Source organism: Rana temporaria, chromosome 2 (genome assembly GCF_905171775.1).
Source record: "Rana temporaria chromosome 2, aRanTem1.1, whole genome shotgun sequence".
NCBI classification, from domain to species: domain Eukaryota; kingdom Metazoa; phylum Chordata; class Amphibia; order Anura; family Ranidae; genus Rana; species Rana temporaria.
This window is the reverse complement of record NC_053490.1, coordinates 383,889,257-383,908,784: the sequence shown is the minus strand read 5'-3', so window position 1 is coordinate 383,908,784 and position 19,528 is coordinate 383,889,257. Positions and strand designations below refer to the sequence as shown.

Here is a 19,528-nt window from a genome sequence, read left to right as displayed (position 1 = left end):
ATGTGTGGATTATTGGGCCATCCCAGGGAGTTCTACTCATGGAATACTGGGTGATTTGCTTTTATGGGAAGAAGGGAATCTTTGACGGGGATATCATTCTAATACCGTCACACTAGTGTCTAAACCTTGGGAGATAAACTCCTCTATATGGGAGAACTGAAGGGATCCTTCCTATACACTGGTGGCCACTAATGTGAGGTAATGAAGAGGGGGAGGGGTGCTCCAGCCCAAGAGACCTTGTCAGAGTCTATACAAAATACAAAAACATACTTGGGGGGCACACCCAAAAAAATGCTATACATCTAAGATGGTGCTGCTATAAGACCAAAGACAGTACAAAACAGATTATAGCGCACACATGCAAAAATGACATTTATCCTGCAAGGCTAGTTAAAAACACCTGAACATATTCAAAAATACGGGGGTTTGGTCACACTATATGGTCATATAGTGCTAAACCCACTTACTGTGACAAAGTACCCCGAATTAGTGGGTCCTAACCTGTTAATAGAATGGAAGAACCCGTGTCTCAACCTTGGGAGATAAACTCCTCTATATGGGAGAACTGAAGGGATCCTTCCTATACACTTGTGGCCACTAATGTGAGGTAATGAAGAGGGGGAGAGGTGCTCCAGCCCAAGAGACCTGGTCAGAGTCTATACAAAATACAAAAACATACTTGGGGGACCCACTAATTCGGGGTACTTTGTCGCAGTAAGTGGGCTTAGCACTATATGACCATATAGTGTGACCAAACCCCCGTATTTTTGAATATGTTCAGGTGTTTTTAACTAGCCTTGCAGGATAAATGTCATTTTTGCATGTGTGCGCTATAATCTGTTTTGTACTGTCTTTGGTCTTATAGCAGCACCATCTTAGATGTATAGCATTTTTTTGGGTGTGCCCCCCAAGTATGTTTTTGTTTTTTGTTTAATGTAGTTAGAACACTTACATTTAGAAGATATGACAAGTGCTTTAAAAGTCTCCTAGGACATCGTCCTCCGCTTCCTGTCATGACCAAGCCAAGATAGGTGCTGTTTGGGGCCGCAGTCATCTTGCCACCTCTGGAAGCTGCTGAATGCGCATGTTCCAGCCTTAAGCCTGACAGCTGTACTTCCATCAAGAACTGCTTCAAACACATGGCTGCAGAGCTTTTCTGCCACACAGTGATCCTATGGAGGTCTATATGGGTTTATGACAAGACTTGATTCACTTTTATCTAGTGAGTGCATTTTTATTGTCTTTTATACTTTTTTAAATAAATCGCTACACCTAGATGGAGGCAGCCCCTTGTGTAAGGTATATTTTGGGAGTAAGAAGACTGTGGCACGTGTATGCTGTGTGTAGCATTACCGTCCTGCAAGGACCACTGGTTTGTGTCCCAGGTTCATTTCCCTTTGTGTAATGGCAGCCAAGCAAACAGCACCCTTAACTTCTCTGGCACAGTAAACAGTCTAGGGCAGGGATAGACAACCTTAAAGAGGTGGAGATCTACATGAACAACATGGGAGAAGTCAAAGATCACCGGACTCAGGCTAAGTGTAGCTGTCAGGAAAGGTTCCACTCGCTGGTAATACCATCTGATATTTGGCGTGCAGTACTGATGTCCACCAGCAGGTGTCTCCTGGCAGTTTGGAACTGTCAGGAGAGCCTTTCCCTGCTGGTGTTATGTGAGCTTTGGGCCGCAGTACTGGCGTCCACCAGTGGGTGGATCCTGGCAGGATGGAGCAGATATCTCCTCCTGCAATTAGGAATCACTTGAACCTGATAGCAGGTAATGGTATAAAAACCTGGCAAGTTCAACATACTTTGCCTTGGCTTTGTCTTGTGCCCTGATTTGAACTTTGATCCTGAACCTGTTATCTGATCCTGATTCCAAACCTATTTGTACCTGTTACTATCAGTCCTGTATCCCTGGATCCCTGCCCTGCTATCTGATCTCTTCCACCCTCTCCCTGTCCATTGCTCCTTGTCCCCCTTTTTGCTGATCTCCTGTTATGACCCTGGCTTAGCTAGACTACGATTCCGGTATTCCCTTTTGGCTATATTTATTTGTCTGATTGTTGTTATTTTGGGGTCTTGTCTAATATTGGTTTGTTGTGCACTGTGTATTATTGGAGGTGGTTGCGTTACATATTCACATTTCATTAATAAATGTATTACTTTCTTCACCTGTATACGTCTGGTTCACTTGTGCAGTCCACACAGTTCTGATCGCATCTGATTCATGACAGTAGCAAACCCACAGGAAAGCTGCAAGTTTACTACACCCGCGGTGTGGGTAAACCTCAGTGCATTCGTGTGAAAGCAGCCCTATACTAATATGCCCAGTGTATTGCTTCACACTGACCTGAAGATCTCTTCTTTCCTGCTGATAGCACCATGCTGGAGACCGTTAGCTGGAATAAGAGGTGAAGTGCAGTTGGTATCACTCAACATGGGACAGGCGCCAGCACTACAGAGGATACATTGGCTTATGCAGCTCTCTGTATTGCACTCTGATGCTCTGGGATGGAGTGTCAGCAAGCCCAGACTGTGATCTACCAGTCATCTGGCTGTGATCTACAAGTTGCTGACCCCCGGTCTAGGGGTTGCCTTTTTAAAGTTTATTGCAGAGTAACTTGGATGAGGCTTAAGGAAGTTGTGGGATACTCTAGAACACTGAATATGAATGTGAGGACACTCTTTCTTTTGCAATTACTTCTCAGAACAGTCCCTTAAGCAGTAGGAACTGAATTGGACAGCACTGGGGCACTATAAACAATGTTCCAGGCCAGGCAAGCCTTGATACTAGTGCAGGGGTTAACAGCAGCAACAGTCACTAGGGTTAACAGCAGCAACAGTCACTAGGATCCCTCGCTCGGGTCTGTAAACTGCCTGTCTCCTCAGTGAGACCTCCAGACCAGATCCTCAATGAAACCCCTCTTTTAGCTCCCAAAGGATTTTCAGCAGAATAGGCACCCCAGCTATGCACAGCTGAAACCTCAATGAGACAGGCAAAATCTTCAGCTGGACTTCCTGGAAGGACAGCAGCCCTTCTGGCTGGAGACCAATCCTCCTGGGGTAAAACACTTCTCTCTTAGGCTTTGAACTATTTATGCACTCCGCAGCCACCATTTGGGTACACTCCCCCAGGGATTTGATGATGCTGCATAAATATTCAGGTTGCTCATTTAGCTCTTCCACCCACTACATTCTGAAAGCCTTCAGAAGACAGGGAAAACAATCAAGCTTGCAGAGCTCAGAGCAGCCCAAAGCAATCACATGCTGCTGCTGCTCTGATTTTTACCAAAAATATGTAGAAGAATACGTATCGGCCTAAACTGAGGAAAAACATTTTTATATATATATATATATATATATATATATATATATATATATATATATATATATATATATATATAGATTTTTGGGGGATATTTATTATAGCAAAAAGTAGAAAATATTTATTTTTTTTCAAAATTGTCGCTCTATTTTTGTTTATAGAGCAAAAAATAAAAAGCGCAAAGGTGATCAAATACCACCAAAAGAAAGCCCTATTTGTGGGAAAAAAGGATGCCAATTTTGTTTGGGAGCAACGTTGCATGACTGCGCATTGGCAGTTAAAGCAACGCAGTGCCGAATCCCAAAAAGGGGCCAGGTCCTTTACCTCCATGATAATTGTTTTGGCAGCAGCTATCTACCATAACCCTGGTATCCACTTCTTCAGCAGACGGTCCGCTTTAAGATAAAACTGGTATCAGCGGCAGAATTGCCACAAGATCACTTTTATTGGTGGCAGGTTAGGGCCCCCCTCCGATGCCTTCTGCCGCTTACCCCAGCTTTTCACTTTCCTCTCTCTATGCCTACACAAGACACCCCAGTACACTGTCCCCTACACTTTCCCCTATTTCTGCTCTCACTACCCCCCTTGCCACTGGGCCTTTTTTTTTTCCACCAGTGTGTCTTTACTAAGACCACCTCGTCTGTAGGCCTACCATTCACCCAATGCCTGCACCCCCCCCCCCAACACTGCACCTGCACATACAGATGCTTACTATCACAGCTGCATACCCCCTTTTCATCACTGCACCTGTGCTCCCTCTCTCTCCTCACATACTAAGCCTGTGCACAATTGTCCCCCTACTTTTACTCCATACCCACCAGCTGTTACTCTGTCTGCTGGACCCTTTAAAAATCTTTGCATTCTGGATGTTTATTTTCCAGTAAAGTGTATAAAGCCTACATTTTTTTTCATGTGTAAGGGAAGATTATCAACACTGCTTTTTTTTTGCTGTCTGTGTCCCCACTGAGAAGATGTATTATCTCTATTTGTCTTAGTAACCATTGTCAATCCGTTGTTAGAATCCATAATTTGCAGTTATTAGCAGAATAGAAATAAGGTTCGGTTCACATTGATGTGATGCGAGAACCCTGCAAATCCACTGTGGGTTCCTGCATTGCACCTGACTTGCCAGGCAGTTCACACTGCCCTATGCGAACAGCTGGGAGTGTCAATACAAAGTTAATGACACCCCCAGATTAATTTGCATATAGCGGTGCGAACTGTCAATTCGGACCAAAAAAAAAAAAAGGGGGTCCTGTACCACTTTGGTCCAAATGCGATGCAAATTCAGCCATACAATCTGTATGGCTGAGTTCACATCACACAGACATCGCATGTGATTTGCACTGCAGTGCGGTAGGAATCACATGCAATGTCACACAGCGCACCAATGTGAACTAAACCTAAATCTTCCAATGGGAATGCCTGTTGCAGACATTTCTAAGCAGGTTTTTCTATAAAAAATATTTTCTTTCACTTCTTAATTTGTCTAGATGATGGGAAATGAAGAAAAATGTTACTAATAGTACACAGACCGCTGAAAAAAATATATTCTTTTTTTAACCATTCCCAACTCTATCCAAAATGTTTTTTTTTTTTGCTTTAGATTTGCCATTTTTTTCACAAAAAGAACCATGTACAAGACCATAACACTGCATTTTAGTTCCATTGCTTTTTTATTACATTTGATTACATACATAATTAACAAATGAGGTTGAATAGTTCCTATGATAATAATAAAGTATATATCATATATTTCACATTGTAACCAAATATTGATCCTCATCAATCCCATAAAATGATTCCTTTACAAATTGGCTACAAACTGTTGCATGATCCTTCTAACAAGCTCAATGCAACCTTCTGATTAATAAATAAAGATTATGGTTGAAACAGCATATCAAACATGTCTATGATCACTAGTATGGAAACTAGATTTACATTAGGTGTTAGGTAGATAAGGCACCTGTGTAATAATTGCGGTTGCTGTGGCAAACATATAATCATGGGTGACGTTTGATAATGCTGGCCTCTCCTGTTTTCCATTTTATATTTCTTAAATAATTTTAAAAGATATTGACAGAAGGGGAGGAGATGTTCAGATAAGGCGTTGGGCTACAATGACCTCCCGTGTTGTAATGGTGGTTGTTGTAGTAGTTTTGGTAAGGTTACCCTCATTGATGGTAATTGTCTCAGTAAGTGTTCTGGTTTGTGGTGGTGTGCCTAAATAAAGTTTAGGTTGGAAAGGTTGCTGATTAGGAACAACTGTTGCATTGTTTGAAATCTGGGGACCAGGATTGTTAGTAAATGTAAGAGGATTATCATTCACAGTGGTAATCTTGGTATAATATGGTGTGACTGAATTGTTACTATTGATGTTAATAGAGAAGTTGCTAATGGTCTTTACTTCAGTGTAAACCGAATTAGTTTCATTAACCTCTAAGTATGACACATCTGTACCATTCACTGTGTCAACAGTGGAAGTGACACTTATTACAATAGTGCTTATTATTGTGGTCATGGTGATATTTATCTCAGGCTGAGTGGTAGTTGGCAATAGAGTTGTTGGAGTAGTTGTTGGGGGTGTGGTGGTGCTAGCTGTTGTAGTAGCAGGTTGAGTGGTAGTTGGAGTTGTTGTTGGAGTTGTGGTGGTTGTGGCTGGAGTGGTAGTGGTTGGGGTTGTGGTGGTAGTTGGAGTTGTTGTAGGAGTTGTGGTTGGGGTGGTAGTGGTTGGGGTTGTGGTGGTAGCTGGAGTTGTTGTTGGAGTTGTGGTTGGGGTGGTAGTGGTCGGGGTTGTGGTGGTAGTTGGAGTTGTTGTGGTTGGGGTGGTAGTTGTCGGGGTTGTAGTAGTTGGGGTTGGGGTGGTAGTGGTTGGGGTGGTGGTTGGGGTTGTGGTAGTGGTTGGGGTGGTGGTTGGGGTTGTGGTAGTGGTTGGGGTGGTAGTAGTAGATGGAGTTGTAGTGGTTGGGGTTGTAGTTGGGGTGGTAGTAGTAGTTGGAGTTGTAGTGGTTGGGGTTGTAGTTGGGGTGGTAGTAGTAGTTGGAGCTGTAGTGGTTGGGGTTGTAGTTGGGGTGGTAGTAGTAGTTGGAGTTGTAGTTGTTGTTGTAGTAGTTGTGGTTGGAGGCGGGGTTGTAGCAATAATTCCTAAGGGTTCTGAAATAAAATAAAAAACTGTATTACTGAATAGTCTTTTCAAAGTTACAATAACATATATTAGAAAAGAACAGAAATGTCATAGAGTTTGCTATAATTCTGAATAAAATGCAATGCGACAAGCTCTGCCCTGAAATAGCAATAAACACTAGATATGTGCATTCCCGTTCGTACGAATGTTATTTTCGTACCCGCAGAATAATGTGTACATACAAAAAAAAGAAAGCACCAAAATACGAAAACGACAGGATTACGAATGAGCCGCATAACGAACAACCGCAAATACGAACGAACGATCTGACGAAAATACGACAAAACGAAAACGGCAAAAGAACAAAAATTACATCTATAACAAAAGATTTGCATTCTGTATCCTGTTTGAATCCCCTCTGTGCTCGTATCCTCAGCCGTATGTACACACGACATCCACAACAAAAGATTTGCATTCTGTATCCTGTTTGAATCCCTTCTCTGTTCGCACCCTCAGTCGTATGCTCATATGACATCCACAACAAAAGACCCGCACCCTGTATTTTGAATTCCTTTTTTCTGTTTGTATTTTGGATTCAACAGAATGCAAATCTTTTGCCACAGATGTTACACGAACACACGACCGAAAACACCAAAAGAAAAAGGACCCAAAATACAGAATAGAAATCTTTTATTATAGATGTCATTTTCGTTTTTTTGAATGGGCAGTGAGTGTAGTTAGTAAAGCAGCTTCTCTTTTGTGCTGAGTAGTACAGTAAAGCCAAATAAACTTTTGTGTGGATTTTCATCTGAAGGGAGATCAGTTGGCCAGACTTTTGAACCCAAAAATGGTTTTCTGATGGAGTTTAAAAACGAACACATTTTCTGACAACGAACGGAAAACGATCGTTTTTATGTTTGTTGTTAAAAAAGTCTGACCAAGTGTATGGGGCTTAACAATAGTTAATATGGATGAGCCGCGTGTTGAAAGTGCCGCGAATCCCCACGATATATTTACGAAAGTACAAAATGACGAAAATCCTTTTTCTGTTCGTATCTTCAGTCGCATGCCCACATGACATCCACAACAAATTGTCATAGATGTCACACGAACACACGACCGAAAACACAAACAGAAAAAGGAATCCAAAACACAGAATGCAAATCATTGACGAAAATTCACAAAAATTATTGTCTAACAAGTAACGAACATGAATTAAACAGAATAACGAACCATCCTGCATGTACGAAAATAAAACGGTAACGAAAATATGAAACGATCGGAATACGAAAAACGAACGGGAACGAACAGGAAAACGGGCGTCTTACGAAAAACGAACAGAAACGAACCTACGGAACAATACGAAACAGAACAAAAAAAAACGAAAACATTTTCTGTGCACATGTCTAATAAACACTTAGGGAACTAGCGGTGTATTATATTTATTGCATTTACAGCTCTCTAATGTTTAAACCACTTGATTTTAGTAACAATATCCCTACATAATAAACCATGTAAAGCAGAGCTATGCCCACTGATTTAACTGTTTCCTAAAAGAAAGCTCAAGTTCAAAAGGTTAAAAAAATGCTAAATCCCTAACCCCTTCCAGTCAAGTGTACACATATATGTGGCCTCATGGAAGTAGGTCTTCTGTGGGGCCACATATGTGCGTATGTGTGTCTGTGACTATTGAGCATGCGCTGCACAGCACACTCCTAGCACAGAGACGAAGCTGTTAGTGACAGCTTGTACAAATGATAGGATATGGTGGTCTGTCATCACATGTTTACTGTGATAGCCTGTAATTGGTCATCAGAGTGACCAGTCACTCTATAGCCTGCCCCTGTTTTGCTACTCCTCTTGAATGGAGAAAAAGTTACATTGTATCTTTTTCTCTCCTTACCAGAGGAGAAGATTGAAAAAAAACGTATGTAAAATAATTAATTAAAATAAAGATAAACTAGCTAGATCAGGGCTTCATCTAGGTCAGTGTCATGGCTAGGGTCCAGGTTAGGGTCAAAGGTCATGACCAGAGTTATTGGTCAGAGTCAGTATGTTTTAGTGTGCTAGGATTAAAATAAGGGAAATGCGCACTTTTGTTTCGGGGCTCTACTACAGGTACAAACAACAAATAACACACACATATGTGGTATTGATGCATTTGTCAAGAGCAGGGGAAATTATTTTGGTGTGTTCCTTGGTTGTAGACTATGAAAAAGCAAAAAAACATTTTTTTTTACTCTTAGGCCAGTTTTCCTTTGATAATAAAAATTCAAGAGCTATCCATTACCATGAAAGCCTAATCAGTCCTGAAAAAAACAAGGCATGATTCACTTGGATACAACAAATAGTTGTGATCATAATGACCATTTTACTAACACATTCTAAGTTGCAACAATTTTTTTTTTTTTAGAAGCATGTGATTAGAGCCAGAGGCTCTAATTGCCTTAAAAAAAGGGTGGGCTTGGAGCACACCCAGTTGTGTCACACTAGTGAATTAATATTCGCTATTGTATTCCTGATTCTCCTCCCGACCAATCAGGAAGCGGGTGGGACCAGATTGACCGAGAGAAGAAGCGATCATATCGGCCTCCATGCCGAGGGAAAGAGGAGGGAAGCCGCCAAGAAGGAAGCCGCCATAAAGCCCGAGACGCAGAGCAGGAGGAGATGCAGGAAGGAGCCATAGCTGCCTGCGATCTAGATGGGGTAAGTGCTGGGCCCACCAATTGGGGGGGGGTGGCGGTGTAAATGTTTTGTTTGCCGAGGGAAGGAGGAGGGAAGCCTCCAAGGAGGAAGCCGCCATGAAGTCTGAGATGCAGAGAAGGAAGAGATGAAGGAAGGAGCCAAAGCTGCCTGCGACCTAGATGGGGTAAGTGCTGGGCCCACCGACTGGAAGGGGTGGCGATGTAAATGTCTTGTTTGCCGAGGGAAGGAAGAGGGAAGCCACCAAGGAGGAAGCTGCCATGAAGCCTGAGATGTAGAGGAGAAGGAGATGCAGGAAGGAGCCGAAGCTGCCTGTGACCTAGAAGGAGTAAGTGCGGCAAGGCTGGCCAACCGCATCAGCCGCCACTGCTTCTCACAGTTAGTATGGCAACACTGGGTACCTGAAGACCAGCAAAGAACCCTGGACAGGTAAATGTCTTATTTTTATTGGGGAGGAGGGGGCTAAAGAACCTATTTAAGTCAGTTTTTAATGAAATATTGTGGCTTAAAGAATCAATAGAAGAGTTTAACAATAAGCATCTACTGTGCATACTCCTTGCAAGCTGATGAATGCATTTTTTCCATATTCTTATTATCTCTTTTTTTAACAGCTAATGCAAAGATTTTCTTACTTACCTGTACAATAAGCTTCATATTTCAAACTTCCAGAGAACTTGTAGACATAGTACCCTCCAGAGCAGGCTTTGACTGGGATGGTTCCTGCAGCTACACATCCGCTTACTGTGTTAGCAAGAAGGGGCATCATCACTACTCCGGCACCAATAGCTGGATGGGTGCCATTAATGCTAAATGGTTCAGCTGATCCACATTTTACAGGACCAACACAACTCTCCTTCATCTTCAAACCTACACTGCCATTGTAGCGAAACCAACCAAAGTTCCATCTATCAGTGACGAAGGCTCCAGTGGAATTGATTGTAGACAATCTGCTGTCTCCATTCAGTAGCTGGTAGTTCATGCATGGGTCTAAACACTGATTAGTACCTCCAACCTTCAGGCAGTCTTGGTCATTAGCACATGCAACACTGGGGCAGAGAGCACTTCTGGTACTGGCACATAAATACATACCGACCTTGTTTGTACAGGTGGAGGCACACGTGTTTAGTGTTGCATCTGTACATTCATTTATATCTGTGCAAAGTTTATAACCTGCTCTGTTATCCCAGGTGTAGCCTGAGGAACAGCAGGTTTCTGTAGTGCAGGAGGCTATGGCAGTGCAGTTTATTCCATTTCCCACATAGCCAGACGTACAGCTGCATGTCACATAGCCTGTGTTCTGGGAACATATGCCGGCAGTAGCATGGCAGGAAGAACATGTCAGGGCATCTGTGATGAAAACAAATTAACATAAAGTTATTATGTGCTTCTAAGGAACATACCTTCTCTCTAAAAGAAAATTATCTCTCAGTACTGCACAGTATCCAATGTGGACTTAGTGGAGTGCCAGGGGTATTGAGTCTACTAAAAATGCACAATCCGTTGCTAATATAACATACTTGGGACAAAGGTAGTTGGATACGTTTTAAGAATGCAGGATAGTATGTAAGGTATTACCATTAATACACACAGTGCTACTGGCTCAGCCGAACAAGATCATACAGGATACTGTGTAATATATGCACCCTCTGATCAGGACCTGGGTTTACATTTCCTGCCCTCCTAGGCCAACTGTCTATTGTTACCCCCAGGGCCGCTGTTAGAAATCATGGGGCCCCGTACAGCCTACCTGACTGGGCCCCCCCCCCCCCCCCCACACACACACACACACACACACCTGACGGTATTCTATACAAAATCATTTAAAATTATTAATGGACACAAATGCCACCCCAATTCCCCCTCCTAGTACAAATCTTCCCTGCCTGCACAATTCCCCCAATCCCTCCTATTCGCCCCCAATTCCCTCATCGGCTCCTGGTACACAATCAGCCGCATCTCCCCTCCCAGCACAAATCTTCTTTCTTCAATCCCTCTCCTAGGACACATTCCCACAAATCCCTCCTCCTAGCACAACCCCCTCTTGGGGCAGGGGAAGGAGCTCAGCGGCGGTTGGCCAGGTTCATTATCCCTCTTAAAAAGCTGGCGGGAGGGAGAGGGAGAGAAACCTGGGTGAGAGACATGGGGGGCATTGTTCTCCACCAACCCTCCTGCTGTCTGGGCCCCTCTGAGTTCCGGGGCCCCCTACATGAGGGCTGGTGGCCCCCCCTATCAGCGGCCCTGGTTACACCCTCCTCCTCCAGTAAACTGGCTAGCCTTAGAGTTTCACTAAACTCACATCTTAAAAACTATTAATAAATGCTGTTCATACTCACTCAGTCACTATGAAATGTGTTTTCTGTATTCTACAAAAAAACTTGTTGATCCTACTGTTCTCTATCTCCACCTTCTGTCTATGTCCCCAATTCAGCTAGGGATTTTTCAGCTGTGGTGTTAACTCTGCACATGCTCAATTTTCAGTCAGTTTCTATGCTGAGCATTTCCTCCCTATCACAACTGAGCAGCCCATCTGACTATGGAGTCACACATGTCGGCATATATACACAGCAAATAAAAGCCCACTCCCTCCCTCCTTCTCCATGTCCACTAACCAGCTAAACACTATTGGGGGATTACTACATGTAGATTAATGGAGGCTTCACCTCCCTCTTACTCTAAGGCCCCATACACACGATATAATTTATCCGCGAATACGGTCCAGCGGACCGTTTTCGCGGATAAATCCTCTCGTGGATTTCGGCGGATTTTCATGCGATGGTGTGTACACACCATCGCATTGAAATCCGCGCCGAAATCCTCTTGCGATGACGTGTCGCGCCGTCGCCGCGATTTTGACGCGGCGACGTGCGCGACGCTGTCATATAAGGAATTCCACGCATGCGTCAAATCATTACGACGCATGCGGGGGATCCCTTCGGACGGATGGATTCGGTGAGTCTGTACAGACCAGCGGATCCATCCGTTGGGATGGACTCCAGCAGATGGATATGTTCTGCATGTCAGCAAATATCCGATCTGCTGGAATCCATCCCAGGGGAGATATATCCGCGGAAAAAGATCCGCTGGCGTGTACACACCATAGGATCTATCCGCTGAAACCCATTTGCTGGGATTTATCTGCGGATGGATTCTATGGTGTGTACGGGGCCTTAGACACAGGCTGGAGGGGAATGACACAGCCTGTGACTGGCAGGAATCCACCCAAAATATGTTATTTACACAAAATAATAAAGATTTAATTTCAAATATATATTTATATATATATATGGACTTCTGATAATAGTCTTCTGGACTTCTGGATAATGGACTTCTGGACGGCATCCTGCGATTCCAGAATCATGGCAAAACTCGGGATGCGTTTTGAAATGTCATTATTTCTTAATGGCACCCCAAACGTGGTGCGATTTTGCCGCAATTGTCGAGAGACAAAACATGCTAAAATCACGTGAAAAATCAGATTTGGTGCATGAGCTTCTTTGGAGCATTTTTGGAGCGGAGGGAGGCCCACTCCAAAATTGTGCCACAAAAAACACAAGAAAGCTAAAAGAAAAACACGATGCGGCAGCTGTCGCTCGGTTCACACTATTGCTGCATCCATTGCACAGCAGGGGTCCGATGTGTGCTGGTTCATCGTTTCAGGCCCGATTTCAGCCCGAATTATGGGCTGAATGTGGACCTTAACCACTTAACGATCGCCCACTGTAAATATACGTCCTGTTTTTAAAGATGGATATCTCGGTAACGGCAGCAGCTGCTGCCACAACCGAGATATCCATCTCTTCAGTGAGCGGTCCTGTCAACGATAACGGTGGTCTCCGCGGCAGATTCGCCGCGAGATCGCCGATATCGGTGGCGGGAGAGGGCCCCCCCCACTCCCGCCGCTTACCGGAGCCGTCGGTAGCGGCGGAGGCGATCGGGTCCTGCTGCCTGCTGTGTGGGGATGCGAGTGAGGGCAAGATGGCCCCCACCCGTCCCTATAGCATTGCTGGGCGGAAGTGACGTCAAAACGTCAGTCCCGCCCAGCGTCTTAAAGAGACATTTTTTTGTTGTCATTTTTTCAAATGACAAAATTTTAATTTTTTTTGCATTTAAGTCTAAATATGGGATCTGAGGTCTTTTTGACCCCAGATCTCATATTTAAGAGGACCTGTCATGCTTTTTTCTATTACAAGGGATGTTTACATTCCTTGTAATAGGAATAAAAGTGATCATTTTTTTTTTTAATTTCAGTGTAAAAAATTATAAATTAATAATAAGAAAACCAAAAAAATGTTTTTTTAAAGCTCCCCGTCCCGACTAACTCGCGCGCAGAAGCGAACGCATACGCGAGTAGCGCCCACATATGAAAACGGTGTTCAAACCACACAAGTGAGGTATCGCCGCGATCGTTAGAGCGAGAGCAATAATTTTTAAGGGTAAAAGTTTGACGCCATGCCACGAGCGGGCGCAATTTTTAAGCGTGACATGTTGGATATCATTTTACTCGGCGCAATATTATCTTTCACAATATATAAAAAAATTGGGCCAAATTTATTGTTGTCTTATTTTTTAATTCAAAAAAGTGATTTTTTTTTACAAAAAAAGTGCGCTTGTAAGACCGCTGCGCAAATACGGTGTGACAAAAAGTATTGCAATGACCGCCATTTTATTCTCTAGGGTGTTAGAAAAAAATATATATAATGTTTGTGGGTTTTAAGTAATTTTCTAGCAAAAAAAACTGTTTTAGTCTTGTAAACACCAAATCTGAAAAACACCTTCTGTCCTTAAGTGGTTAAACGCACCAAAAAAAGCACAAGTTTTTCCAGAAATTCGCACCGCACCTGCTGTGGACATATGTGAACCGCCTCCATAGAGAGACAGTCACATTCTCCTGCTATGCAAATTGGATGTGGGGAAACCCTCATCCAATTGGCATAGGTGTGAACCGAGCCTTAGGTGTGAATGGAGCCTTATACTTTTATTTACATTTATATTGCACAAATCTGATTGTGGGAGATATTCTTAATATCCAGGTATACTTCTTTTTCACTTATTGGTAAAACCCAACTATGTCATTATATGAACAAGAGTCAAAAGGTAGCCTAACTATCCAAAATATAGGTTATACCTTACAAATATAGAATCCCTACTTTTTTAACCACTTGCCTACAGGCCACTTTCACCCCCTTCCAGCCCAGGCCATTTTTCAGCTTTCAGCGCTGTCACATTTTGAATGACAATTGCGCAGTCATGCAACGCTGTACTTAAATGAAATGTTTATCATTTTTTCTCCACAAATAGAGCTTTCTTTTGGTGGTATTTGATCACCTCTGTGGTTTTTATTTATTGCGCTATAAACAAAAGAAGAGGGGCAAGTTTAAAAAAAAACACAATGGGGCAGATCCACAAAGAGAGTACGCCGGCGTATCTAGTGATACGCTGCCGTACTTTCTAATTCGCCGGCGTATCTTTGTTTTGAATCCTTAAAACAAGATACGACGGCATCTGGGTTAGATCCGACAGGCGTACGTCTTCGTACGATTTCGGATCTTAGATGCAATTCTTCGGCGTCCGCTGGGTGGCGTTCCCGTCGTATTCCGCGTCGAGTATGCAAATTAGCTATTTCCGACGATCCAGGAACGTACGAGCGGCCGTCGCATTCTTTTACGTCGTTTCCGTTCGGCATTTTTCGGCATATAGTTAAAGCTGCTATTTGGTGGCGTACGCAATGTTAAGTATGGCCGTCGTTCCCACGTCAAATTTGAAAATATTTTATTTTGTTTGCGTAAGTCGTTCGTGAATGCGGCTGGACGTAATTTACGTCCACGTCAAAGCAATGACGTCCTTGCGACGTCATTTAGCGCAATGCACGGCGGGAAATTTAGGAACGGCGCATGCGCAGTTCGTTCGGCGCGGGGACGCGCTTCATTTAAATGAAGCACGCCCCCTACTCGCCGATTTGAATTACGCGCCATTACGCCGCGAGAGATACACTACGCCGCCGTAACTTACAAATTGTGGATTCAAAGATAAAAAAAGTAAGTTACAGCGGCATAGCGTATCTCACATATTATATTATTATGGTAAAAAAAATTGCAATAAGCGTATATTGATTGGTTTGCGCAAAAGTTATAGCGTCTACAAAATAGGGGATAGATCTATAGCATTTTTATTATTATTTTTTTTTATTAGTAATGTCAGCGATATTGCGGCGGACACATCGGACACTTTTGACTAATTTTTGGGACCATTCACATTTATACAGGGATCAGTGCTATAAAAATGCATTGATTGCTATACAGTATATATACCACTTAGTGTGAAGGGGTTAACACTGGGGGGCGATCAAGGGGTTAATGTGTTCCCTAGGGAGTGATTCTTAATGTAGGGGGACGGGACTGACTGGGGGAGGTGACCGATCGGTGTCTCTATGTACAAGGGACACAGCATCGGCCTCCTCTCCCTGACAGGACGTGGATCTTTGTGTTTACACACAGAGATCTACCGTCCTGCTCAGTTACTGGGCAATCGCGGGTGCCCGGCGGACATCGCGTCCGCCGGACACGTGCATTGGGTTCCCAGTAACGCAGAGGGCGCCCGTACACACCCTAGTGGCTTGGGAAGACGAGGACGTCATATGACGTCCTCCCAGAATGAGAGAGTCAGAATGAGAGAGTCTTCGTCCCGCCGTCATATGACGGCGGGCGGTAGACAAGTGGTTAAAGTTATAATGTAAGGGCATGAAGTCACAAGACAATGACTCCAATTATCCTAAATTCATAATATACTGAGAAAATGCATCTCTTTATCTGTAATATTTATTTTGTTATCCAAACTTTTTTTTTACCAACTCCAATGGGTCAAACAAAAGAACACTGTGCAAAGTGCAGTATTTCACAGCAACCAGTCAGAAATATTATTACATTTTTCCATGCACTATTGTCTAGGTCTAATGTCAAAGACAAATACATCCATTCCTCTGGCAGCTTTCTCAATACTACAAAATTCTTTAAAGACCACATTTTCACCCTGTGCCTGAAATACTACAATATGAATTTTGCACTGATAGTGTATATTCTTAACATGATACTAGATTGTATATATTTTTTTCTTTACTTACTTTGAGAATGAGCTGTTCCTAAAAACAGGGCCAAGAAGGACAACAAAGTCAAGGTCTTCATGGTGTATCCTAAAGAGAAACAAATTGTCATCATGCTATGCATTTAGTAAAAATTCAACTAGGCTTATATGTAACATAGGGGTAGATCCACATACAATTAGATGGGTGCAGCGTATGTGAGATACGCTACGCCGCTTTAACTTACTTTTGGCAGCTTTGAATCCACAAAGAATTTGCGCCGTAAGTTACGGCGGCGTAGTGTATCTCTCGCGGCGTAACGGCGCCTAATTCAAATTAGCGAGTAGGGGGCCGTGTTTCATTTAAATGAAGCGCGTCCCCGCGCCGAATGAACTGCGCATGCGCCGTCCCTAAATTTCCCGCCGTGCATTGCGCTAAATGACGTCGCAAGGACGTCATTTTTTTTAACATACGTCATTTTTTTTAACATAGACGTGAATTACGTCCATCCCGATTCACAAACGACTTGAAAAAATTCAAATTAAACGCGGGAACGACGGCCATACTTAACATGGCAGGTTTAACTATACGCGACAAAATAGCAGCTTTAACTATACGCCGGAAAAAGCCGACTACAGACGACGTAAAAAAATTCGACGGCCGCTCATACGTTCGTGGATCGTCGGAAATAGCTAATTTGCATACCCGACACGGAAAACAACGTGAACGCCACCCAGCGGACGCCGAAGAATTGCATCTTAGATCCGAAGGCGTACGAAGACGTACACCTGTCGGATCTAACCCAGAAGCCGTCGTATCTTGTTTTGAGGATTCAAAACAACGATACGACGCGGGGAAATTTGAAAGTACGCCGGCGTATCAGTAGATACACCGGCGTACTCGCTCTGTGGATCTGCCCCATATTTATTTTATTTTTTTCGCAGCTTTAAAAAATAGCTACAGCTAACAGAGCTATAAACTAGAGCTGTTCCAGCAATTGTGTTTGCAATCTAATGAGCAACTCATCTTTTGCAGTGCTTACAACTGTTTTCAAAATCACTCGATTCTGTCCAGCATAACTGATAATGTTCATCTTAAATGAGTAAATTGGAACTGAAGAGTTTATTTGCTAAATGAAAACTGAATACTGAACCATGTGCAAAGCAAATTAAAATTTTTGTTATTTTTGCTTACACATGATTGATGATGGGAAGATACCACAGATTTACCTTCAGCAAGTTAAGTGAACATTCACTTTGCTAAAGAAAACTGAGTACTGTCCGTGATACTTTTTTTATTTGCACTAACATACAATTTTTCAGGACAAGCTTTCGGGGTATAGGTTAGTGCAAATAAAAAAAGTATCATGGACAGTACTCAATTTTCTCTATCACAATTGCACTAATACGGCTACAATCACCTAAAGACAACTCAATTCCTTATAATCCCATAACTTCTTTATGTGTGAGGAAATTGACATTGCAAATTTGTATAGAACAGTTTATAGCTAATGGAGTGTATTTTTTTACACCACATTCCAACAATAACAGGTTTTATATTTCATATATACTTTATATATACTTCATATATGTAGAGAGGGATTATAAAGGTGTTGCGCCATTTTCATATACACATAACCAATATTAGAAAAACACAAATTGTATTTACAACTTCATATAAAAGTGTATTTACAATGCATAAAAATTAGATGAGGTACGTGTAAAAAGCCGCACTAACACTGTATTTATGTGATGGTAGATATTTCCCATGTAATCTCAAGAAGCAGACTATGGGGGTTATTTACGAAAGGCAACTCCACTTTGCACTACAAGTGTAAACTACAAGTGCAAAGTGCACTTGAAATTGCACTGAAAGTACACATGGAAGTGCAGTCGCTGTAGATCTGAGGGGTAGATCTGAAATGAGCTCTGCTGATTTTATTATCCAATCAAGTGAAAACTAAAATGCTGTTTTTTATTTTCCTTACATGTCCCCCTCGGATCTACAGCGACTGCACTTCCAAGTGCACTTTCAGTGCAATTTTTAAGTGCACTTTGCCCTTGTAGTTTGCACTTGTAGTGCTAAGTGGATTTGCCTTTCGTAAATAACCCCCTATGTTCTGACAAATGTGTAGCATAGCCACCATTTTACAATCAAATATTCTTGCATTGCATATATATATATATATATATATATATATATATATATATATATATATATATATATATAATTGTGGATAATAACGGGTAAGTGTATAGGAATATTTTTAAGTTCTAAATATGATTGTGGTATTTACTTCTGAGTAAAATAAGTTTTATGTATATTATGTTCTTCACTTTAATATGAAGTTGGAAATTAAAATGTAATTTTTTTATAATGTTTGGTATGTGTACGGTATATGAAAATGGGGCGACACTCTAAAAATTCCCTTCAATATACTTACAAAAACTACCTGACGTTACAAATTGTCATAAAGGTAACAAGGAGAATTTATATATGCAACAAAACAACAACAAAAAAATCCCCATCTGATGCAGTCTTTGAAGTACATTTTTGTACGTCATTTTGTGTGTCAAATGCCTTTAGAAAAATGTTTGCTAAATGATGACAAGACATCCCTAGCCAATAGGTATTGTTTCTACTGGTGCTGGGCATGATTATTTAAATACATTTTTTTTATATAGAGACGCATGCCCACTGCCAGTGTTGCTATTATTGTTATTATCATCACAATATGATACTTATATTTTTGTGACATTTCGATTCAAATATTTTTTGTCAAATATATTACCAATGCCTATAAATATTACATAATGGGGGTTATTTACTAAAGGCAAATCCACTTTGCACTACAAGTGCAAATTACAAGTGCACTTTAAATTGCACTGAAAGTGTACTTGGAAGTGCAGTCGCTGTAGATCTGAGGGGGACATGCAAGGAAAATGAAAAACAGTATTTTAGCTTGCACATGATTGGTTAATAAAATCAGCAAAGCTTCCCCTAATATCATATTTACAACGACTGCACTTCCAAGTGCACTTTCAGTGCAATTTCAAGTGCACTTTGCACTTGTAGTTTGCACTTGTAGTGCAAAGTGGATTTGCCTTTCGGAAACAAACCTTAATACAATGCTTCAGTAGGGCAGCTCTTACCTTTTGTATCCAGTTGTAGTCAATCACCTTTGTGTGTGAGAGACTTTGCACAGTCAGGCAGTTTGGAGTTATACCCTTCTGATTAAAACAGGCACGACCATTTAACAAATCGCCAAAAGGGGGCTGGTTTTACCAAACAAAAAAGTAAT

The 19,528-nt window shown here is 42.1% G+C and overlaps 1 protein-coding gene across 1 annotated transcript; it reads right to left on the bottom strand.

Annotated features, from left to right (window-relative positions):
• Positions 1 to 4,978: 4,978 nt before the first annotated feature.
• LOC120928323 (mucin-2-like) lies at positions 4,979 to 19,487 on the bottom strand. Its single transcript, XM_040339420.1, has 4 exons — positions 19,380 to 19,487; positions 16,270 to 16,338; positions 9,789 to 10,499; positions 4,979 to 6,478 (listed from the first exon to the last, which is right to left on the bottom strand). Exons 2-4 carry the CDS (start codon positions 16,328 to 16,330, stop codon positions 5,424 to 5,426), a joined length of 1,827 nt encoding a protein of 608 aa, XP_040195354.1. The 5' UTR covers positions 16,331 to 16,338; positions 19,380 to 19,487; the 3' UTR covers positions 4,979 to 5,423.
• Positions 19,488 to 19,528: the final 41 nt, after the last annotated feature.

Bases quoted from the DNA above. Each gene is read 5' to 3' on its own strand.
- LOC120928323 (XM_040339420.1), bottom strand. From the start codon at position 16,330: ATGAAGACCTTGACTTTGTTGTCCTTCTTGGCCCTGTTTTTAGGAACA. The intron at 10,500-16,269 runs GTAAGTAAAGAA...TTTTCATCACAG, and splicing joins AGGAACAGCTCATTCTCAAA to ATGCCCTGACATGTTCTTCC. The intron at 6,479-9,788 runs GTAAGTAAGAAA...ATTTTATTTCAG, and splicing joins ATATGAAGCTTATTGTACAG to AACCCTTAGGAATTATTGCT.